The sequence below is a fragment of the Ranitomeya variabilis genome, chromosome 4 (genome assembly GCF_051348905.1).
Source record: "Ranitomeya variabilis isolate aRanVar5 chromosome 4, aRanVar5.hap1, whole genome shotgun sequence".
NCBI classification, from domain to species: Eukaryota; Metazoa; Chordata; class Amphibia; order Anura; family Dendrobatidae; genus Ranitomeya; species Ranitomeya variabilis.
The window spans coordinates 304,611,111-304,636,496 of record NC_135235.1 but is presented as its reverse complement, the minus strand read 5'-3'; the positions used below and the strand labels follow the sequence as shown (position 1 = coordinate 304,636,496).

The 25,386-nt window shown below is 43.0% G+C and overlaps 1 protein-coding gene across 9 annotated transcripts in view; it reads left to right on the top strand.

The window, feature by feature from the left end:
• ACOT7 (acyl-CoA thioesterase 7) overlaps window positions 1–25,386 on the top strand; it is a 218,064-nt gene that overhangs the window by 135,069 nt on the left and 57,609 nt on the right. For all 9 annotated transcript variants that reach the window (XM_077250333.1, XM_077250334.1, XM_077250330.1 and 6 more), the window contains one exon: window positions 5,772–5,858. In XM_077250333.1, coding sequence (XP_077106448.1) covers window positions 5,772–5,858 — 87 coding nt within the window. The remainder of the gene's footprint in view (window positions 1–5,771; window positions 5,859–25,386) is intronic.

Below are 25,386 nucleotides of genomic sequence, written 5' to 3'. Positions count from 1 at the left end.
CAGCCAAACGACTTGCCTGGTCCATGTTCTGGTGCCAACTCTCTCTTCTTAGCTCAGCCTTTTATAATTATCTGCGACACAGGTGTCACCTGACCTGGTGTCGTCTTTAAATTCTTCCTATGGGAACATGGGTTCCCACTATTAAGCTCCTACTACTGTAATTTCTTTCCTTTCACTTTTGCCTTTGACCAGCAGATGGAAGTGTTCCCTTTCAATTACTCAGCTAGGCATCAACTTCAACTGTATTCTTCTTTCTTGTCCACTTCCTTACACATACATGATGGCCACGCAGTTTGAAGGTGACTTTGGAGTTTATACTTCACCACTGAGGTCTAATTCTTATAAGATGATTTAAATAACCTTTTAGATCTTTATGAATAATATTTCATATATGTAGAAAGGGAACAGTAAGGATCACAATGCAGTTATAGATGGATGACGACATGTTTGTATAGATGGAGGGTGACCCCCAGAATCATGTTTTCTGATTTGTCAAAAATAACAAACAACCTGTCTACTCAATCCTCTGTGACCTTAATGTTTACTCCTAAGATAGTAAGTTATCCCCTATTTTATCCTATTCAGCAGTTGGACCCCCAGAGAGCCCAAGAATGGGGCTCGAGAATCGGGGTCTGCAAAGGATCCAAGAACGGGGCTCTAGAACCGGGATCTGCATGGCTGGATCTTGAATAGAGGGGAGGTGTGCAAGTGCAACCTCCTCTCCAGTCATTGTTTATAGAAAGCTCTCTACTATTTCTGGCAGTCCCATAGACAGTGAATAAAGCAATGGTTGTGCATGTGCTCCTATGCTCCATTCAAAATGCAGTTCTGCAGAGTCCAGTTCCTGGGTACCCAGCATTTGCACCCCCAGCCATCAATAAGTTTTCTATTATCGGTAGCATAGGGATTGCTGTATTATCTTTGGAATATCCCTCTAAAATTGCTCAATAAAACCTATAAGAGAAAGGGTTTTCTCTTACAATTATCTATACTTTTTGCTAGCAAATGATCCCAATGATGGTTTGATTAAAATTACATTTCTCCTCAAAAAAACGGGATATCCACCAATCAAAAAAACGATAATTCAAAGCAGGGTGTGACTAATATATAAAAAATAACTTTTAATATATTTTTAGCTAAAATTTGTATAACCAACCACATAAAAAGACGGACTCACAGGAAAAATTCCCATCCACAGGGAATAAACAAATCACCAAATCCCCGAGACCTTCTAGACAACACTTCAATGTCAGTCTCTAAAGGGAAACAATTCACTCCTATGAGGGAGCACAAAACACGTATAGATCACAAACCGCATGTCTCTTGTCTCCATCAATCATATGGAGATGCAGTAACCGTGATTCCTGTATAATAATCAGAACGATCTCACCTCAGGATTTCCTTTTTCAGTAAGGGTAAGACCGCTCGTATCCGCAGCATCTGGAAGGGGGGAGCCACAGTTCTGGCCGCACACATGCCCGTCCACGCTGTCATGAACGTAATTTTAACCCCAAAATACCAAACACATTTCCCTACGCGTTTCGTTGTGTGTAACTCATCAGGGGAAGCTAATGTATAGTCCCTCCAACTCCGTGGGGGACCCTAAAAATAGGGGTATGCAGGTAATCTCTCTGGAACAGCGTTCCTCGTTCTTAAATAGCCCGCCCAGTATTACCTGGGCTAACTGGATGACGTAATGTCCTATGCGCCCCACATGGAACGCAGCTCTTGGACCGCACACGTCACTTCCGGCAGTACGTACTATTTGGTTACTATGGCAGCGTACTGCCCAATCACATCGCAGACCTTGGGGAGCCTCGCTGTACCTTGCGCTTCACTTCCGGTAATGTGCCCCAGTCCGGTTGCCATAGCAGCGCGTTGCCCGACCGTATCCACAGGTCCAGGCGCTCCTGCTGCTTACTGATTTCCGGAGTCCCAGAACCACGCCGCATTAGACTAGATGGAGGCTCAGATGCCGCGTCATGTAAATGAGAAGTGTATTAACCCCTACACAGTTGCTAAAGATGCTACTCACAGCGTATTGCACCGTTTATTAATACAGGGCCATTTCTCAGTTCACTATTACTGATCCTACCACAACCTTCTCTTAGAAGGGAGGATCGTACCCACAGGCATGTATTGGCTGCATATCACAAGAGGGGAAAAAACGAAACTGGGGGCCAATGTATGACCAAGCCCGTGCAGTATTCAATTCAATAGGCTTGAAAAGAGGTCCCTATATGGAACCAAAAAGCCTTGTGATATGCAGCCAATACATGCCTGTGGGTACGATCCTCCCTTCTAAGAGAAGGTTGTGGTAGGATCAGTAATAGTGAACTGAGAAATGGCCCTGTATTAATAAACGGCATCTGAGCCTCCATCTAGTCTAATGCGGCGTGGTTCCAAATACCAAATAGTACGTACTGCCGGAAGTGACGTGTGCGGTCCAAGAGCTGCGTTCCATGTGGGGCGCATAGGACATTACGTCATCCAGTTAGCCCAGGTAATACTGGGCGGGCTATTTAAGAACGAGGAATGCTGTTCCAGAGAGATTACCTGCATACCCCTATTTTTAGGGTCCCCCACGGAGTTGGAGGGACTATACATTAGTTTCCCCTGATGAGTTACACACAACGAAACGCGTAGGGAAATGTGTTTGGTATTTTGGGGTTAAAATTACGTTCATGACAGCGTGGACGGGCATGTGTGCGGCCAGAACTGTGGGCCCCCCCCCTTCCAGATGCTGCGGATACGAGCGGTCTTACCCTTACTGAAAAAGGAAATCCTGAGGTGAGATCGTTCTGATTATTATACACGAATCACGGTTACTGCATCTCCATATGATTGATGGAGACAAGAGACATGCGGTTTGTGATCTATACGTGTTTTGTGCTCCCTCATAGGAGTGAATTGTTTCCCTTTAGAGACTGACATTGAAGTGTTGTCTAGAAGGTCTCGGGGATTTGGTGATTTGTTTATTCCCTGTGGATGGGAATTTTTCCTGTGAGTCCGTCTTTTTATGTGGTTGGGTATACCAATTTTAGCTAAAAATATATTAAAAGTTATTTGACATTTCTCCTCCCTCATTATCTTTCTGCACAGAATTCTTTGTATTACAAATTGCCAAATTTAATGTGACCGTTATCTCCACTGCTTTGTAGTGATCAATCCTTAGTACAATCGGCAAGTGTTATCTGTGCTCTCCCTTTACCCACGTAAACCCTGATTCATCCCTCGCCATTCTCCACGGTGCATGCACTTTAATTGATTCACGTGAATCGTATTCATGTAACCGGACGCAGTGTCGGACGCTGCTCTCTGATGATATTAGACTGCTAGGTTTAGCATGCAAAGACGACAATTCCAATGAAGGATGAAATCCAGGCCTGACAGGTAGCTCCTCCGAGTGAATTACAGCAATTTATCCCTTCACCACAGCCATCGCCGAGGGTTGTCATATAGCAGGCGCTTGCAAAATCCTTCTCACTCAGCAAATAAAGTCAAACCATTGAATAACTCGGCCTCAATCAGTATGATACGCCTGGAAGGACATAGGATTTAACATGGGTACGCTGAGAGCATAATGCACTCCTGGGCTGAGACTGGTGCCCACCTGAGAACACAGAACAGCCCTCTGGATCCAAGGTGTGAACACATTACACGATCACGGTAGTTAAACAACCGCCGATTTGGCTACATTCAAGCTGATTGGCGGTCATTTAGTCTGGAGTCTGCATGGTGAAATTGGGAACCTGGATTCCATCTGCTTCCAGGCTTCCATCACTGTTTCGCTGCTCTGTACACCTACTATTTATTACATACTCCTTACACATTAGGCCAAATTACTTTAATACCACCCATTATTGTATATGGCGTTTCTTCAGTTGGGTCCCAACTCTATTGGCCAAAGCAAATACACATTTCAAGAAGTATCACCCATTACCACATTTGTAAGAACTCTTTGGTATGCCATGCGTCAGGAGACTTATAGGCAATGCTGGGAAAGTAAATATCCATATATCCTCTTCAGAGAGAAAGATGGAAAGAACTCTAGGGCCACCTATTGGAAGTAGCAATCTTAAAAGTTAATATTGACCCTTGAACGAGTCTTGTCACATGACTTGGGATAAAAGCCAAACTAGATGCTCTATTTGCAGACACGCGTTTCTGGCTGTTTGTACTCATGTGGCAAGACTCATTAAAGGTTCAATATTGAGTATTAATATTGTAATTTCTAATAGGCGGCACTAGAGTTTATTCCTCTTCTTCTCTGAAGAGACTATTTACATATTTAATTTCCTATAGAAGCATTTCAAGGCCTTTAAGTCCACTTAAACCTGCTTAACACTCTCCGCAAGGAGAGACTTCACTCCTCAGACCCTCATCAGAGGCTTGTCAACGAGCCAAATTAGACCTCTTGCTTTTGTGAGGCAGTGAGGGGAATCGTATATGAGGGTCATTATGTGTCCCCCAGGATGCACATAGAAACATATTCAACCCGCTGGAGTGCATTCTAATCACAGCCACAGCTGTGTGGATTTAGTCAAACTATTTGACCAATTCAGATTTCGGAAAACCTGACATGGGCTTTTATATTTGGATAGATCTGTAGGAAGATAGTGGGACAGATCTCTCCCTCCACTCCGGGTCCTGGGAGCCGCCCATGTCCACGATTCCCATTTAAACTTTTAGTTAAGGTTTGGGTGTATCAGTTTTCCTTTGCAAGCATCAGAGCAGGAGCTCTGTGTATGTCAGGTCTGTGTGAGACTGAGCATAGAAAGCAAAGCCATTAATGCACCCACGAGTGATACGGTGGTGCAGTTGCCCACGGCAACAATTTTATACGGACTGTTAGGGACGATCCGACTGCGAACCGGAGGATAGTGTTTGAGTTATTTTTGTAAGTTGCCAAAATAAAGACAGGTTAGTTCAACTAAAACAAGTCACTACCTCGTTACTGCACTGTCATGGAATCCGCTGCATTACACTTTTCACTGAGGAGGAGAAAACCTCCCAAAACACATGTCTGCATATAGTGTCTGGTTTGGCTTTAGTCTTAAGGCATGAGGCAAGGCTCGTTAAAGGGGCGGTATTGACTTTTAGAATTGTTACTTCCAATATGTGGTACTAGAGTTCAAGTCCTCGTCATCTCGTAGGAGGCAGTTTGCATATTTAATTTCTTATGGGAGCATTGCATGGCCTATAAGTCTCCTTACCAAAGAATTCTTACAAATGCATTAATGGGTGCTACTCTTTGCAGTGTGTATTTACTTTGGCTTATAGAGTTGGGACCCAAATAAAAGATCGCCATATACATTAACACGTAACTTTAGAGGGCCATAGTGAATCCTGGATGACTCCCTACCCCACTACACTTTGCGAAAATGAATTGTTGCTATCATATGTTCTTCATTCATACTTTTCGTGGACTCTTATGGGTCAAGTTGCCTTATCCACTACATTTCTCCAATTCCTCCATTCTCCATCTCCCTCAGTGATCACTGATCTTCATCTTGTAACCTCGTTTATAATAAACATACGGTAGCTACAAAGGAGCTTCCACTGCACTTGCACCGCTATAAGCTATTTTCTAAGGTGTTGCTTGCAGCAGACAATGACGACTACTGTACTTCATGAATATGAGTGGTCGTCTATTGATAATATTACTAATTACCGGTTTCAGGGGCAGATATTCTGTACTGCCCTGCATCGCCTCACTGCCTAGATCTATTCACAAATATCTAATTATGATTCCTTTTGCTTATTTTTAGATCAGTACACTGTTGGATATAGTCAGTCCAGTCTTATTCATTTAGTGGGACCATCGGATTGTACTCTGCACGGTTATGTCCATGGAGGTGAGTTCTTGGATATTTTACAATACATATTACAGTCATAGATACAAGTGGTATACATGGAATATCTGACATATTCCATATATTCTACATACTGCAGCTTTGTAAATACAATGCAATATTTTTTACTAATTTCTTTTCAAGCTCAATGTGTGCATGACTTTGGTGTTGGGTATTGTAAGAAATGTCACCATTACTCCTGTACAATTTTCTGATGTAGAGTAATCGAACAATCTCCCATTATAGGATGCGTCTGACAACAAACTTGTCAACATTTCCCAGTGACAACCAACAAAACTGTGTATCAGCCCTGGATGACACATCTGTCTCTTTCAGTGGGTTTCTTAATCAATCCTATATCTGAGACTAAGAAAGTTACACAAACTTTTGTTTTCATTTTTTTTATGTATGATGTAAAACTGACTATTCATTGGTGCGCTGGATCCAATCTTGTGGTATATATATTTTTTTAAGTCAAACGTCTCATACCCGTTAGGGTATGTTCACACTAGGCGTTTTTTTTAATGCAAATTTTCAGCTGCGTTTTACAGTACCAGGAAAGTCTATGAGCTTTCAGAAATCTCATGCACACAGCTTGTTTTTTCTGCCCGCTGTATTTTGTGCCTTGCTTAGTTTTTTTTTGCAGAATAGAACATGTCACTTCTTTCAGGGGTTATTCATCGCTTTTCACCCATTGAAAGTAATAAACGCAGGTATCAGGTTTTGCTTCTTTTTTTTAATGCCAAAACCTTACAAAGTAGAATATGATTTTTACCCCTAAACTGTATCAGCATGCACAAGAGACAAATGTAGCAGGAAAAAAAACGCAGAAAAATCAAATAGAGGGAAGAAAAGGACGATAAATATAAGATGTGGATACCTGAATAATCAATGAAAGTATGCTTTATTGACACAAATGGACAGAACAAGGAAATCTAAAACCACAAAAAGTGCAAACTAGCCACACCCCTGAATGCATAATAGTAAAACAACCATATGTCCATGGTAATATACTATGTAAGTACAGTAGATATTAGCTACCGGTGCCAATAGAATAGATGGAATGACACTAAGATTGACGATGTTGACAAATAATCAGTTCATTATGTACCGTATTTTCCGGCGTATAAGACGACTTTTTAACCCCTGAAAATCTTCTTAAAAGTCGGGGGTCGTCTTATACGCCGGGTATCGCCTTGTACGCCGGGTGTATATGGTGGGTGTGGGGGGGGGGAGTGGTCCTGATGACGACGAGGGGGCGTCTCACAGGAAAGGGAGTATCCCCCATTACCTCATCATAGCGCTGCAGCGTGGGGTCTCTGTGCTGGGAGCGGCGGCTGCTGTGCTGTGGGGCGGCGGCTCCTCTTCTGCAGTGTGGGGCCTCTGGTGCTGTGGGGCGGCGTATCTTCATGCAGTCGGGGCTCCTCCGGCATCTGCTTAAAGCTCGGAGGCCCCGCTGGCAGCTCCATCGGTACAATGCGGTGGCCTCCGGGAAAATGGCCGCTGCTCAGATTCAGATCTCGTGTCCTGAGATCTCGGGACGAGATCTGAATCTGAGCATGCGCCGCCCCCAGCGGCCATTTTCCCGGAGGCCACCGCATCGCACCTATTGAGCTGCCTCCGGGAAAATGGCCGCTGCTCAGATTCAGATCTCGTCTCCCGAGATCTCGGGACGAGATCTGAATCTGAGCAGCGGCCATTTTCCCGGAGGCCACCGCATTGTACCGATGGAGCGGCCAGCGGGGCCTCCGAGCTTTAAGCAGATGCTGGAGGAGCCCCGACTGCATAAAGATACGCCGCCGCCCCACAGCACCAGAGGCCCCACACTGCAGAAGAGGAGCCGCCGCCCCACAGCACAGCAGCCGCCGCTCCCAGCACAGAGACCCCACGCTGCAGCGCTATGATGAGGTAATGGGGGATACTCACTTTCCTGTGAGACGCCCCCTCGTCGTCATCAGGACCACTCCCCCCCCCCCCCCCCCCAAAAGGCACATATTCACCGGCCCTATAAGATGACATAGGGTGTATAAGAAGACCCCCGACTTTTAAGAAGATTTTATATTTTAACTGGTAAAGTTGGGGGGTCGTCTTATACGCCAAGTCGTCTTATACGCCGGAAAATACGGTAATCAAAGTACATGTGTGACCCATGCTGAGGATCTGAGAAAAGGCCAATGAGCTTTAGCCTGAGAGGTATTGACACCTACCCATAAATTCAGGATTCAGTCTGAGAGAAGTATTCACACTAGACACATAGGACCCAGCAAACCAGAGATCGCCTTGTCGTTGGCAGCTAGGCATACGTGAATTGGCCAAATTACGGTATGTGCTAGTATCTCCATTTTTTTCTTGTTATCTAAAGCAGTAAGGCTATTCTTATCTCATATATTTCATATTTACATGCTGTAGCACTACAGAGTGCGACTTTATTTGTCCACCTTTGCCTCCACATCGCAAATATGTTCTGCAGAAATCTATGGAAATGTTTCAGCCAAGTCTTCTATTTGCAAATCTTCCTGCTTACAAGGAAAAATATTCCCGTGAGATGCGACATTTGGAAGAAAGTGTTAAAAGGGTTCTGCCTCCAAGATCTTTTTGGACCTTAGTTGTTCAGTTAATATTTTATCACTATTATTCTCAGTTCACTCCACTCGGTGGAAGCCGCACAAGTACAACGCTCCGAATCTACACTTGGCGTGGGGGTCACAAGATTGCCACATAAGAAATGAAACATGTGATGTTCTGGAATTAGTTGATCTGTGTGTAACCTGTTAGTTTGGCCTACAGATGTTCTTTCCAGGCAGTGATACAATACTTCCCACACTCCTCCTCCTCCAGGGCTGCAGATGCCTCTTTTTACACTGTGGGAGGAATGTGGCAGAGGACAGAATCTGCTGAAATCAATGGTCTGTCCATGTAATGCTGGTTCCTCAAGAATAAGAGACTCTTACTTCTGATTCTCCTTACTAGCCAATAGAGGGGCTCCAGTGTGGGGGGCTCCACTCTATTACATGTATATGGCAATGAATAGTGGAAAGCAATAGCAGGAAACTGCAAGCTCTCTATTTTTTTATACAGATTGTGATATGAAAAAAAAAGAACATTTTTATCATACAGCCTGATTTAGACAGTAAGTAATTTTCTGCTGACACATTCCCTTTAAACATGCCTGTGAATCAAGATGTTGGGGTGGGTGGGGATTTCCTTGCCAAACCAGGGCACTTCCCAGCTTTAAGGGGTTTTCCTAGTAACAAAAGTATATTTTAATCAAGAGATCTTGGAATAAAAATAAACTCCCACAATTGGATGTGTTTATATAAAATGTTCCTGTGCTGAGATAATCTTATAAATGTGCCCCTGCTGTGTACTGTGTAATGGCTGTGTCTGACCGTACAGGGACATGGTCTGATCATACCACAGCTCCTGGGCAGAGGAGGAAGCAAAAGAGAGTATACAGACATTACAGCACGAGATCACAGCTGATTATTTTTGTGAGTAAAACATTTCCCTGCCTGTTTTGAAACAATATTTAAACAAAGAATCAGCTGTGATCCTCTGCTGTCCTGTCTGTATCCTCTCTTTTGCTTCCTCCTCTGCTGTAATGTCTGTATCCTCTCTTTTGCTTCCTCCTCTGCTGTAATTTCTGCATACTCTTTTGCTTCCTACTCTGCTGTAATGTCTGTATCCTCTTTTGCTTCCTCCTCTGCTGTAATGTCTGCATACTCTTTTGCTTCCTCCTCTGCTGTAATGTCTCTATCCTCTCTTTTGCTTCTTCCTCTGCTGTAATGTATGTATACTCTTTTGCTTCCTCCTCTGCTGTAATGTCTGTATCCTCTCTTTTGCTTCCTCCTCTGCTGTAATGTCTGCATACTATTTTGCTTCCTCCTCTGCTGTAATGTCTGTATCCTCTCTTTTGCTTCCTCCTCTGCTGTCCTGTCTGTATATTCTCTTTTGCTTCCTCCTCTGCTGTAATGTCTGTATCCTCTCTTTTGCTTCCTCCTCTGCTGTCCTGTCTGTATATTCTTTTGCTTCCTCCTCTACTGTAATGTCTGTATACTTTCTTTTGCTTCCTCCTCTGCTGTCCTGTCTGTATATTCTCTTTTGCTTCCTCCTCTACTGTAATGTCTGTATACTTTCTTTTGCTTCCTCCTCTGCCGTAATGTCTGTATCTTCTCTTTTGCTTCCTCCTCTGCTGTAATGTCTGTATACTCTTTTGCTTCCTCTTCTGTAATGTCTGTATCCTCTATTTTGCTTCCTCCTCTGATGTCCTGTCTGTATTCTCTCTTTTTGCATCCTCCCCTGCCCAGTAGCTGTGGTATGATCAGATCATGTTCCTGCACGGTCAGACACAGCCATTACACAGTACACAGCAGGGAGCAGGGGCACATTTATAAGATTACCTCAGCACAGGAACATTTTATTTAACGACAACCAATTGTGGAAATTATTATTCCAAGATCTGTTGATTAAAATATACTTTTGTTCGTGGCACAACCCCTTTAAGCAATGCCCATAGGACACTTGCTGAGCTGGAATAAAACTTGATTTTCTCAGACATGAACAAGGGCAAACGGTGGCTATGTTTAGTCTTTCTTTCATAACACCTGTCAGGTTGAGTGTCCTGATAGGATTTATTTAAAGCTTAGGCACCCCACAGACGTCAGTCATCTGGAGTCATCCGTTTGTTTTTAGCTTTTGTCTGAGCATGTGCTTGACCACTCCATTCATTGTTTATGGGACTGATAGAGTACAACGCTTTGTTTTTATTATCTCTATATTCCATAGTTCCATAGATATGAGAGTCCCATTCTTAGGATGGTGTTCACGGCAGTTGGCTCCCCTGTGATCAGCAACTTATCACTTATTAAAGGGGTTGTCTGGCGTTGGGTTACAAGTCTGCAGTCACTCCATGAGACTGTGAGCAGTCTCCAGTGCCGATGCCGGCAGCAGTCAGCACGTGACTGCAAACATATGATTTGCATACATGTAGTCACATGCCGACTAGATGGGCATGGCCTCGCTCTGTTAAAGTGTATGGAGTGAGGCCGAACATGTCTAGTTGGAATGTGGCCGGAAGTATGGAAATCATATACTTGTGGTCACACGTCTGCCACCCCCAGTGCTGACACTGGAGAATCCATGGAGTGAGAGTTCCTTACCCTGTTTACTGTCCATAGGCCCTTATTCACTGCGTATATGTGCAGACCCAACTATCCTCTGTTAATTTTAGTATACATGGAAGTTCTCCATCTTTAGCTATTTATCTCCTTTTATATGCTGTCCGTATTTTATTTCTGCTAGTTCTTCATACTCATACAACAGCAATTTTCTCACATGGACCTGATTAGTGCATATGATATGTAAGAATGGAGACAATAGGACATGTAGCCGCCCGCTCCTCCTCACCGCTATTCCCTATATCTATGTGAATACTTGGAATCCTGCTGCTCTAAATAAATCTTCCAGAGCTTGTCTGAAGCATGTCTATGTGAAATAGCTGTAAATTGGAAAAAGCAAAGAACTTGCAGAACTAGATACAGTGACGATAATGTTACGATAAGGTGCAATTCAAATGGTGACATTTATGAAAAGTAAAAGGACAGATTGTGGCTGTCTGTAATGTAAGGCTCCGCTGGACATATTGTGAAATAACGGCAGCATACAGGCACAGCCATTAAAGAGAACCTGTCGGCACAATTTTGTAAAGATGTGGCTATAATGGCGCTGTAATGCAGGTTAAACTGATACCTTTGGTGAAGAAATCCGCTTTGTGGTTCTTCTTTAATCACCATTTGAAGTTTTCTGCTAATTAGATTTCGGTGCACAGGGGCCGGACTGTGCACTGGGTCGTTTTTTGCCTGTCTGTGATTCCCTGGTTCCTCCTGACTGTGATTATCTGCCTCCTCTGTTTGACCTGTCAAAGACCAGAAGTAGGTGGAGGGGGCCGGAGGATCACAGACCAGCGGGAAAAGACCACGTGCACCACCCGGCCCCTGTGCACCGAACTCTAATTAGCAGAAAACATCTGATTAAAGAAGAAACACGAAGTCGATTTCTTCACCAAAGGTATCAACGTAATCAGTATTTCAGCCTGGTCGTTACTTTGCATTACCAAATTGTGCTGACTTAAAATGAGGATGACAAACTAGAAAATAATAATTGTTCACCCTAAAACAATATGTCCACCTTTCTAAACTATTACTTTAAAAGAGATATCTCAAGTTTGTAGATGAATAACATTGCTAGTTTGCTTTTAAAAATAAGCAAGTTTGCAATTTACCTTTTTATTAAAAATCAGAGGGAATTTTGATTTGATAGTTTACTGCTCATTGCCCAAGTTAGAAGCCAACCTGCAGTTCCAGAGTGCCTAGTTACCCGGGCAAGGAGCGAAGGCATGAGCAGCCTCTGTGCTTTGTAGCCTGCCTGCGCCTCTCCGAAACTGTTCGCCTCTATCATATCGTACAGGTGGAGTCTGTATATAGTGGACATCTATGTTACTATGTATTTTGACTCCTCTGTAGCACCTAAAATATGATCTTACTGCTGAAGCATTAGTCTTCAAAGGGGACTGGAGTATTATGCCCCTAAATAATGAAAGATTACAACAACTAATATTATCAAAGAATTACTTTATTAAATCTAAAATACATACAAAAAAGACATATAACTGGTATAAAATGACCGGAGATGGTGATGACACAAAGAGACGCAGCCAGTGACACCTCAAAATTGCCAAATGGCAGCACTACATAACACCTAAGGGATACCTGGTGTGTATGAACCCCCTAAAAATATATACTGCAGACAACTGTATGTTATCTATGTAACCAAAATCTCAAAAGAGTAAGAGGTGCAGCAGCGCCTATTCAGAGCCCAAAGTCCTAATGTTCAAAGGGCATAATAAAGTGCAAGAAAAGTACATGACATGGATGCTGCTACAAGTGCTTACCCATGTGGGTGCGGTGTCAGCTGGATCCGTGTAGCCCCGACGTACGTTTCGCTGTATCTAGCTTCCTCGGGAGGCCTGTGTGTGTTGTCGCTGTGAGGGGAACTTATAAATGCCTGTGCCAGCTGATCATAATCAGCGCCGCTCACTGGAGCGCATGGTGGGCGGAGTTCGGGCCGCAAACATGTCACATCCGGCCATCCGGGTACAGGAGGGAGTCTGGGAGGAAACGCCCGAATGGAGTGCCGCTGGATAGTTACCCTTGGGACAATGACACCCCAGGGGCTGAATGAAAAGCTCTCTTTTGTACCTTTTCTGTGAAATTCACTCCCCCTCGGGACGACGGTATCTCAGGGGTTAAATGTAATAGTTCTCTTTTGTATCTCTTCTGTGTATCTCATTCTCCCTGTCCCCCGGGTAGCCACCCCACTTTTCTTGTATGCATGTGGTTTCTCTTTTTCCACGAGGACCCTGAGATCGTGCTGGATCGTCTTTTAGTACTTTGAGTAATACTCTCATGAGCCCTGTCTCCCCTGTTTTTAATTTGTTGCTTTGTTTTTAACCTTGTTTTTCTAATCTGTTTATGTTTAGTAATGATTGTTGGAATTTTGTCGCCACGAGCTATCTATGGAGAGGACTTTTTGCTATGATGTCGGCTACAGCGCGATAATGCCCAAGGAGAGTGGAGGAGAGAAAATATTTCTATGCAGTTTTAATTATTTGTATAAAGATCTAACTGAAATATCATGCATGTTGCACATTGTGTCTAATGTATTAATATCCTTTCTCTCTGCGCTTATGTATGCTTGCTCTATTGTTTGGGCGCATTAGGTGGTATTTTCATTACACAGGGATATTGAATATATGCGCACATCATACTTGCCCATAATTTCGCCAGTAAACAAAATGGCGACCGCGGTGCGCGCATGCCCGGCGGCCTCGGACTTAGCTCGTGCCCCTGACGGCATCCTAGTGGGTCAGGAGTCAGTCATTGACGTCAAGGGAGGCGTTTCCTCCCAGACTCCCTCCTGTACCCGGATGGCCGGATGTGACATGTTTGCGGCCCGAACTCCGCCCACCATGCGCTCCAGTGAGCGGCGCTGATTATGATCAGCTGGCACAGGCATTTATAAGTTCCCCTCACAGCGACAACACACACAGGCCTCCCGAGGAAGCTAGATACAGCGAAACGTACGTCGGGGCTACACGGATCCAGCTGACACCGCACCCACATGGGTAAGCACTTGTAGCAGCATCCATGTCATGTACTTTTCTTGCACTTTATTATGCCCTTTGAACATTAGGACTTTGGGCTCTGAATAGGCGCTGCTGCACCTCTTACTCTTTTGAGATTTTGGTTACATAGATAACATACAGTTGTCTGCAGTATATATTTTTAGGGGGTTCATACACACCAGGTATCCCTTAGGTGTTATGTAGTGCTGCCATTTGGCAATTTTGGGGTGTCACTGGCTCCGTCTCTTTGTGTCATCACCATCTCCGGTCATTTTATACCAGTTATATGTCTTTTTTGTATGTATTTTAGATTTAATAAAGTAATTCTTTGATAATATTAGTTGTTGTAATCTTTCATTATTTAGGGGCATAATACTCCAGTTCTCTATAGGTTTCCAGTTAGTATGGGAGTTGCTCTATTGTCCACATTTATATTCGGCACCTCCACCCTGGGTGGGTGGCAGTAGGTGTTACCAAGTATGTCGGTATCTGTTCAAATTAGTCTTCAAAGGTGGGCTACTAAATGGAGACCTTACATAGGGTGATATAAATGTCCTTCCTTATCCCGAGGACATAAGGTCGTCTGTTGTTGGTCCTCGATTAGCCATTGGGTGGTGGGGTAGATTCGGATGCATGTGGATATGAGTAACAGAGGGGTAGTGTCTGCCCCAATATAAACTGCATGTTTTAGCAACATCCAAAGTTTGAAAATGGCTGCAAAAATAAATTCTAGGTAATCTTCCCCGTGTGGATGAAATTAATGTCGTGAAAAAGACATTCAATTATTATAGTGTAACTTTTTTTTTTTATTCTTTCAGGTTTTGTATCTCTTTTGAGTCCTGTAGTGGGCACTTACTTTTGTATACCTTGTCATTTATTTTGTCTGTTAACTTGTTTCATAATTTTATTATCTTCGCAGGTTTATAATTTTCACTTTTTCTTGACTCTTATGAGTCACATTGTGTTCGAATTGTCAGTTCTGCAGAAGGTTATCATTATATCAGTGAGACTGCTGGTCTGCGGTAATAACATACAATTGCCGACAATTTTTTCCACCTTCGCCCTAAAACCTGAAAGTAAATGCATCACTTTGGAAAAAAGAAATATCTGCATGATATGATTTGGAGATTTATTAACCACTTTCGGTCTACCCAATGTCTCAAAACATGGTACAATGTATTATTGTGAGCAGTTTTTCATGTCAATTCTGCTGGAAACAGTCCAAAAGTTTGTTGTTACACACCCCGGACTGGATCTAAACTACAGGGGCAGTTAATCTTTCCTACATCCGGTGGCTGTAGCAAATGAATGATGGATGATTTCAGCTCCGTAGCTGCATAATTGTTAATGCAGCTCTGGGTTGTAATACAGGCTGGGACTCGTAGAACTCTGAATCGGTATGAGATGTGTTGACGCTGTTCACACTAATGTCATGGCTTCTCTTTATAAGGCGTTCATGATTAGCCTACAGGTAATTCTAGCAAATGTTATTGACTCATAAAAGGGTCTACATGTAAGCTTATGGGTGGTACAATGTGTAATAAAAAAATTAGAAATGATTAAAAAAAAAAAGAAAAAAAATGAATAAAAAAACAACCCTGATGACTCAGTACATGTTATCTTTTGTATCAAAATTACTAACATGAGGATTACACACTTTAAAGGGAGGATAGACTGACGTATTACTCGTGTGAGGATCACATCACAGTCCATGGACTGTGGTATGAGGATGACGTCACAGTCCATGGACTGGTCGGCACCTCTCGTGACCTGAACGTGACAGCGTGATATGTTTCTATGCCGCTGTCTACGCAGGGCCCTATCGATGTGGACTGTCCTTGAATTTCTGAACAGTCGGCAACCCTTATAGCAGTGTCGGTACGGGTTCTCCCAGGGATTACGTGACGTAACAATGAATAGCAAATATCCGGAAGAAATGAATGAGAGAGCAGCAGCTTCCAGTTCCTCTGGATGTATGTGATTTATCTAAAGGTGGGGAGAGTGAAGCCATCACCGATTAGCTGCAGGGATTGCGTGACATAACAGTGTCACACCATCCCTGGGGAGAGCCAGTGCCGACACCGCTGGAACAGCATCGGCAGCGAAACCCTTTAAAAATGTATTTTATTTCCACTTTATGTAACTTCAAATACAAATAGTAAAAAAAAACTCTGAAAAATACTCCTAATATAAAAAAAAAAAAAAAAAGCATTGCGTCATGGAAATGGAAAAATAAATGATACAAAAATAATTTCAATCAACCAAGCTAAAGTCATATCTTTTCAATCATTACCTAGAAAGCTACCCTAATCCTAAAATAGATTTTATTACTAGGATTACTTTTTTTTTTACTATATGCTGTAAACATCTACATTTTTCAACATTTTTATATCATTTTTTTATGTTCCTATAAATCATTTTTATAGAATGGAATTATGTCAAGTGAAACTCTGTGCTTCTTACTAAATGATTTTTTTTTCTTTACTGATATAATGACATAATTTTATTTTCTCATGAGCACCTACAACCGAAGCCTCCAGTGCTCTTTATGGTGAAAATAAAATCAGTTTCCATAGTAACCCTTCATTATCAAGCAGTTACTCTGCTTTAATTACACAGTTCCAGACAGTCATTTAAAAAAGAAAAAAAAAAAACCACTTTTCAAAATGGAATACATTTGTGGGTTTATATTTAGACCGTGTTAATAATATCTAATATAATCCTTTCCACTTTCTATTCTATTAGGGAATTATTCCATTTTAGAATCCCAATGGGTTTTCTTTTATTTCTTTTCCAATTTTTAGATAAGTATTTTTTTTTTTTTTCCTGGCTGCTTCTCTAGGACGAATAATTGAAAATGAGTCAGTGCCGCACTGCATTATTACATGACAAATGGAGATTCCGTGTCGATACATTGTATAGAAATGAGGACCTTGTGCGTCTTAGGGCAATTACTTGGATAATTGATTACTAGAGGTAATATGTTGTAGCCCGCTTATTATTGCACATGTTCGATATTACATGCCAATATCGGGGTCAGTGGCTCACTTAATGGCTTTTGGCTATTGTCTAGGGCAGTGATTTTCAACCAGTGTTCCGCGGCACACTAGTGTGCCGCGACACATGGTCGGGTGTGCCGTGGGGAAAGTTCCCCAAATTATGGTGCCCCCTTTGTTTTGTTCCCCGGCAATGCGCAGCCACGGAATAACACATGCGCGAGCTTTGAACGCTCGCGCGACTTAATGACGTCACCGAGGCCGGCGCGTCATCCTGAGAGCGGAGAGACTCTCGCATTTGCCCGCCGCCAAGGTAATGCCCGCCAATAATGCTGTGTATAATCATTAAGTCAGCAACAGCTCATTAACCCCTTCCCGACCTTTGACGCCACATAGGCGTCATGAAAGTCGGTGCCAATCCGACCCATGACGCCTATGTGGCGTCATGGAAAGATCGCGTCCCTGCAGATCGGGTGAAAGGGTTAACTCCAATTTCACCCGATCTGCAGGGACAGGGGGAGTGGTACTTCACCCAAGGGGGGGTGGCTTCACACCCTCGTGGCTACAATCGCTCTGATTGGCTGTTGAAAGTGAAACTGCCAATGAGAGCGATTTGTAATATTTCACCTAAAAAACTGGTGAAATATTACAATCCAGCCATGGCCGATGCTGCAATATCATCGGCCATGGCTGGAAACACTTATGTACCCCCCCACCACCACCGATCTCCTCTCCGGTCCTCCGTCCGGTGCTCCGCTTCCCTCCGTCATCCTGTCCGCTCCCCCGTCCTCCTGCCCGCTCCCCCCATGCTCTGATGCCACCCCCCCGTCCTCCGATCCCCCCCTCCATACTCAGATCCCCCCCCCCCCTCATACTTACCGGGCCTCCCGGTGTCCGTCCGTCTTCTCCATGGGCGCCTGTTGTGAATTTGCTTTTTGCTCCCTCTAGTGGTTACTAGTTTTTTTGACTCTGGTTTTTCTGTCATTCCTTTTATCCGCACCTGGGTCGTTAGTTAGGGGTGTTGCTATATAAGCTCCCTGGACCTTCAGTTCTATGCCTGGCAACGTAGTTATCAGAGCTAGTCTGCTGTGCTCTTGTCTACTGATCCTGGTTCCAGTTATATCAGCTAAGTCTGCCTTTTGCTTTTTGCTATTTGTTTTGTATTTTTGTCCAGCTTGTTCCAAATCTATATCCTGACCTTTGCTGGAAGCTCTAGGGGGGCTGGTGTTCTCCCCCCGGACCGTTAGACGGTTCGGGGGTTCTTGAATTTCCAGTGTGGATTTTGATAGGGTTTTTGTTGACCATATAAGTTACCTTTCTTTATTCTGCTATCAGTAAGCGGGCCTCTCTGTGCTAAACCTGGTTCATTTCTGTGTTTGTCATTTCCTCTTACCTCACCGTCATTATTTGTGGGGGGCTTCTATCCAGCTTTGGGGTCCCCTTCTCTGGAGGCAAGAAAGGTCTTTGTTTTCCTCTACTAGGGGTAGCTAGATTCTCCGGCTGGCGCGTGTCATCTAGAATCAACGTAGGAATGATCCCCGGCTACTTCTAGTGTTGGCGTTAGGAGTAGATATATGGTCAACCCAGTTACCACTACCCTATGAGCTGGATTTTTGTATTCTGCAGACTTCCACGTTCCTCTGAGACCCTCGCCATTGGGGTCATAACAGGCGCCGCCATCTTCCAAAATGGCGGGCGCATGCGCAGTGCGCCCGCCGAATCTGCCGGCTGGCAGATTCCTTCCAGGTATATTTTGATCACTGAGATATAACCTATCACAGTGATCAAAATAAAAAAAATAGTAAATGACCCCCCCCCCCCCTTATCACCCCCATAGGTAGGGACAGTAATAAAAAAAAAAAAGAAAATATATTTTTTTCTTTTTCCACTAGGGTTAGGGTTAGAACTAGGGGTAGGGGTAGGGTTAGGGGTAGGGTTAGGGTTAGGGCATGTGCACAAAAAAAAACTAAAAACAGGGAGAGACTGAGAACTGTTGAGGAAGAGCTTCGTGTGTGTCTTTCCACAATTCCTGCCAGGATATCCCTTTTGTGTTTATCGAAACAGGCCCAGGTTTCACACTGAGTGAGTATAATTACATTTAGAATCTATATTATTAACTATATGTAGAATATGTACTGTTTTAGTGTCATTTTGTGCCATTTTGGTTGGTGGTGTGCCCCGGGATTTTTTAAGTATAAAAAGTGTGCCGCGGCTCAAAAAAGGTTGAAAATCACTGGTCTAGGGTACATTACCAAATTATATAAAAATACTATTTACTAACCCATAAGTACATATTATTATTCCAGATACCTTGTTTTATTGGCTCCATTATTCCGGTATCAATATCTTCCTTCAGTAATTAATATAATTGTCCTTAGTTTGTAGGTGGATACCTCTCATTCAGCAATTCACATCAATTACAGTAATAATGCAAACAATTCATTACCATTTTAAGGGGAGGTAGCACCTATTTCCTGGACATCAGGCTTATGTACAGCTCTTCTTGCTGATTAAAATGTTAACTCTACCATGAGTGGGAATTACTTTATTGTTAAGTTATTGTATCTCAAAGTTTAATTTTTAGGTTTCTGTTTTAAACAACTGGGGGCGGCATGGTGGCTCAGTGGTTAGCACCATAGAGTGGCTCATTGGTTACCACCGTAGGGTGGCTGAGTGGTTAGCACTGTTGCTTTGCAGTGCTGGGGTCCTGGCTTCAAATCCCACCAAGGGCGACATCTGCAAGGAGTTTGTATGGTCTCCGGTTTCCCCCCACACTCCAAAGACATATTAATTTGGAATTTAGATTGTGAGCCCCAAGGGGACAGCAATGATAATGTATGTAATGTGCTGCGGAATATGATAGTGCTATATAAGCAAAGTTTAATAGTAATATTATTTATTGATAAAAAAAATACTGCCATCAGTGGTGAAAAAGTTGTGCTGTAGGGATTAAAAAAAAATCTATTTTTTTAAAGTGGCAAACGCCCCTCTTAAAAGAGGGTCTGTCCATGACTGCAGACTTGTGAATCCTCGCAGCAAGCAGTGTGCATACTGTCAAGATCCTACGGTGTGTGCGGCAGAAGCAGGTGATTGTGTGCCCGCATGTATGAGGTTTGTATACTTCTAGACAAATTCCGACTAGACTGTATCCAGGCAAGTCTAGTCAGCATGTGACCGCATATATGTACGGTAGATTGCATGAATAGGCATGTACCCACCCATTCCCAGGGTCAGCAATGGAAGATCCTGACAGCATGCACATTGCGAGGGTTCACAAGTCTGCAGTCATGTAGAGTGACTGCAGACTTTAACCCCAAGTCTGGATAACCCCTTTAATGCTATTGTCTCATACTCTTCGCTGTATTACTGAACCATAATACTGCAAAACCTATGTCTATATTATACATCAGTGCATGTTTAGGTTACAAATTATGGATGTCTCTATAGCATTGACATTTGGTGTACAGTATGGCAGCACATATTGTGTGCTGCTGTTCAATCTATGCAAAGTGCTGACCCTGTGTGAATAGGGCCAAAGGTATGTTTTCCGCGTATTGTGTTCCTTTACGACCATTCTGCTTCAGTGGGACAATAATCCGAGTCTTATGTCTAAAATCAGCAGCCCCTCCTTGGTCCGCACATCCCCCCCCCCCCCCCTACGATGTAGAATATATACTTTTTTCTAATAATTATCGCATTATAGGCTTATCTCAACTACTGGGAATGATAAGGTGGAATTAAAGCAATATTCCATTTTAGTCATAGGAATAATCATATTTTCCATTGCTGGACAAAATTTGACCTTTTGAAACAAAAAAGAAATCCATGTCACATAAGTGAAAGCACATGGCTTCCATCTGCTCTAATGGAACACTTCGAAGCTCCGCTGCCTGCAACCAACAGCTTGTTTCACTCAGCTCAGCTGCAGCTGAGACTTTGCCAGAAAAGTCATGTTAAAAATGAAAGTTTTCAAACCCTGTGCAGCGAGCGCAGAGGACTCTATCTAACCATCTAGTGTATATACAGTTTGGCTGCATCTTTCTATATGGTCTGAGCAGAGACTTTCCGCTTCATGACCCCTTTAAAGGGAACCTGTCACCCCCAAAATGGAAGTTGAGCTAAGCCCACTGGCATCATGGGCTTATCTACAGCATTCTGTAATGCTGTAGATAAGCCCCCGATGTATCCTGAAAAATGAGAAAAAGAGGTTAGATTATACTCACCTGGGCGGGCAATAAGTTGGTGACCTGGTCTGATAACTGAATCAAAAGACGTGAGCACTGCTACAGAGGTGCACGGGTAGGTTCCCACACCTTATATGCATAGATATAAAAAACCCGGCACTCAACTTCAATCGCGGTGTCCACACCGGGCATTCACGCCGACAGCGGTGGACACCGCGTCAGGACCCGGACCACATAAGCTCACAGCAGCATTATTCCTATAGCGGACTATTTACAAGTGATTACCTACGGATCCATCACGCTCCCTGAGCGCATTTCCAGCCACCCTAGTGTACGGTACGATCAGCGCCATTTTTCCTCTTCACTTTATTCACTTTTGTGGGTTTAGTAACTGATGAAGGCCACACTAGGCCGAAACGTTTGTTTGGTACTACGGAATAAAAAACCGCAAAGTTTGATTGAAGTTGAGTGTCTGGTCTGATAACTGACATTCGAAGATTTATCAATACAACAAAGTAGTTTCCGTGCCGGGCAGCATTTATTTTAGATGTACTGCCACTTTAACAGTTTCTAAACTGCTAGAATAAAGGATTACTAAATACAGCTGGAGAACAAGGTACACTTTTTTGGCATGCATACAAAAAAAAGCAAACAAAAAAAATCAGTTAATTGAAAAAGTATGAACATAAGATGACTAGAGCAGCGATCATATTAAAAACACATGCAGTATACCTTCAGGGATTGTATTATAGGAAGCGGCTTACATAGCATGGTATAGTTGTGGCCCTTATAGGGTTTTAGACTCCTTAAAAAGGCACTCTGTATTTTAGGCACCTACAGAAGTTCATTAGATATAGCGCTGTCATAAACTGAGTGCAACGTGTGTATTTTGGGTCTTTCTACATCATGAAAGTATCAGTTTTTCTTGTATCTTTTAAAGTAGGCAGACTCGTGCTGCTCCTAGTTAAGGGAGTATTTCCATCCCTGAGAATAATGCCATCCCTTATGAATGATGGTCTGACCACTGAATACCCACACCGATCTTCACTTGATTGGCATCAGCAACTGGAAACTGTGGGAAATGGTGAGAAGGATGCAGCTCTTAGAGGGAAGCTATCATCATAGAATGGTAGAGTTGGAAGGGACCTCCTAGGTCATCGTGTCCAAACCCCTGCTCAAAGCAGGATTCACTAAATCATCCCAGACAGAGGTCTGTCCAGCCTCTGTTTGAAGACTTCCATTGAAGGAGAACTCACCACCTCTCGTGGCAGCCTGTTCCACTCATTGATCACCTTTCTAATATCTAATCTGTGTCTCCTCCCATTCAGTTTCATCCCATTGCTTCTAGTCTTTCCTTGTGCAAATGAGAATAAAGATGATCCTTCTATAAGCCCTTCAGATATTTGTAGACAGCTATTAAAGGGAACCTGTCACCACGTTTTTGGAAGATGGGATAAAAATAGCGTTAAATAGGGGCAGAGGTGGGCATTACATTAGTGTGTTTGTTATGCGTTTATTACCCACCTAAGTTGCCGAAATACCTTTGCAAAGTCTCCGTTTTCGCCTGTCAATCAGGCTGGTCTGGTCAAAAGGGCGTTGTCTTCCCCCAGATTTTGCGTAGTTTTCCATTGGTGGCGTAGTGGTGTGCGCATGCCCAAGGTCCCGAATCCTCTGCCAGGGGATTTAAAAGAGCGCGCTGTTCGTTTTCATTGGTGATCGGTGGGCGCGGCCATCTTCCTTTGGCCGCGCGTGCACAGAAGCGGCGCTCTGCTGGCCGCGGCTTCAGGAAAATGGCCGCCGCGATATCCATCTGCGCACGCGCGGCATCCCGCGGCCATTTTCCTGAAGCCGCGGCCAGCAGAGCGCCGCTTCTGCGCACGCGCGGCCAAAGGAAGATGGCCGCGCCCACCGATCACCAATGAAAACGAACAGCGCGCTCTTTTAAATCCCCTGGCAGAGGATTCAGGACTTTGGGCATGCGCACACCACTACGCCACCAACGGAAAACTACGCAAAATCTGGGGGAAGACAACGCCCTTTTGACCAGACCAGCCTGATTGACAGGCGAAAACGGAGACTTTGCAAAGGTATTTCGGCAACTTAGGTGGCTAATAAACGCATAACAAACACACTAATGTAACGCCCACCTCTGCCCCTATTTAACGCTATTTTTATCCCATCTTCCAAAAACGTGGTGACAGGTTCCCTTTAAGTCTCCTCTCAGTCTTCTTTTTTGCAAGCTAAACATTCCCAAATCCTGTAAACGTTCCTCATAGGACATGGTTTGCAGACCGGTCACCATTCTGGTCGCTCTTCTCTGAACTTGCTCCAGTTTGTTGATGTCTTTTTTTTTAAATGTGTTTCCCCAGAACTGGACACAGTATTCCAGGTGAGGTCTGACTAAAGAGGAGTAGAGGGCAATAATGACTTCACGTGATCTAGACTGTATGCTTCTGTTAATACATCCCAGAATTGTATTTGCCTTTTTGCTGCTGCATCACACTGTTGACTCATGTTCAGTCTGTGATCTATTAGTATACCCACATGTGCTGTTGCTTAGCCCTATTCCTCCCATTCTGTATATGCTTTTTTCATTTTTATTGACCAGATGTAGTACTTTGCATTTTTCCTTGTTAAAAACCATTCTGTTAGTTGCTGCCCACTGCTCCAGTTTATTTATATCGTTTTGAATCCTCTCTCTTACCTATTGTTTAAATTGAGGTTTTTGTGATACATGTATTTTTGAAAAAAATGTTGGCTATGTTTTTTTTTTTACATATCATAAACTTGAAAAATAGAAATCTTGCTGTTTTCAAACTGTCCCACTGGGCTTTTTTAGATTTTTACTTCCTGTCCTTTCAGGAAGATTTTTCAGCAGCCTCCTTATCATCAGAGGCAGGATTGCAGTGAAAAGTTACAACTCTGCTGATTACACAGGATCCACCAATCCTCCCTTAAAATCACATGTGCACACTCTCATTAGATGCCTCAATTTAAAATATAAGGTCGGGTCTGACCATTGTGACTACATACATGTGTTGTTTCCTGAAACATGAAAACGTTAGTGTATAAAAGCCCTAGAAGCCTAGATTTCTATTTTATTTACTTTGAATATAGATTTTGATACTTAAATATTTTTTGAGAAGGTTTAATTTTTTTTAAGAAATACATTTAAAACACAAAAACCTTATTTGAACAATAGATTATTTACTGATTATATTTTCCCTTTAAAGGGAGTCTGTCAGTAGGGAGAACTTTTCCTCAGCTGTACATATGGGCATGTAAGTCATAGGAATTTGAATAAAATGATACCTTCATCTCTGCGATTCCATGTCTTATTCCGGAGAAATCCTCGTTTTTCTTAATATGTAAATGAGCTTTAAAGATCTATTGGGTCGGACATAGATCTCCCTGAGAATCTGCCTCCAGAGATTATTTTAAATGAAAGGGGATATTAACAGTGTGAGACGTGTAGATCAGGAGAGCAGACCGTTGTTTATTACATGTCTCACACCGGTAACGTCCATGTTCATTTACAGTAACGTCTGGAGGCAGATTTTCAGGGAGATCTATGCCAGGCCCATAGATCTTAACAGCTCATTTAAATATTAAGAAAAATGTGGATTTCTCTGAAATATGACACCGGATCACAGATATCAAGGTATCATTTTATTCCGCTTCCTATGACCTGCATGCCTATGTAGATGGCTTGATCTTACTGACCTAATGTTTTTTCCAGGCATAGTGACATATATAGCAGTGTGAATGGGAGCGGCATTGCCTCTTAACTCCACTCTGTCCCATTCCTCTTCACATTACCTTAGCTGTAGCCCTTTGGTTCTGCTGACTGTCGAGGGTCTTGTGATGGACGATCGCAAATAGATGATCGACAGAGAATCCTACCACTTAGGTTCTTCCCATTTTTTTACATTTACAATTAAAACTCTACAGTAAAAGAAAACAACGTAAAAAAGTAACATTCAGCACATTCACAGTCTAACATATACTGGTCATTAGCAGCAGATTCTGCATGACGCAAGCTGACAGTTCCACTCCTTTGATGGCAGTAAAATTGTCATCATGTAATATTAATGTTCTGGCTCCAGGGAGGTTTTTTCTGAGACATTATATGATAAGGGAGTCCAAACTTTCTATATATGTGATTACAG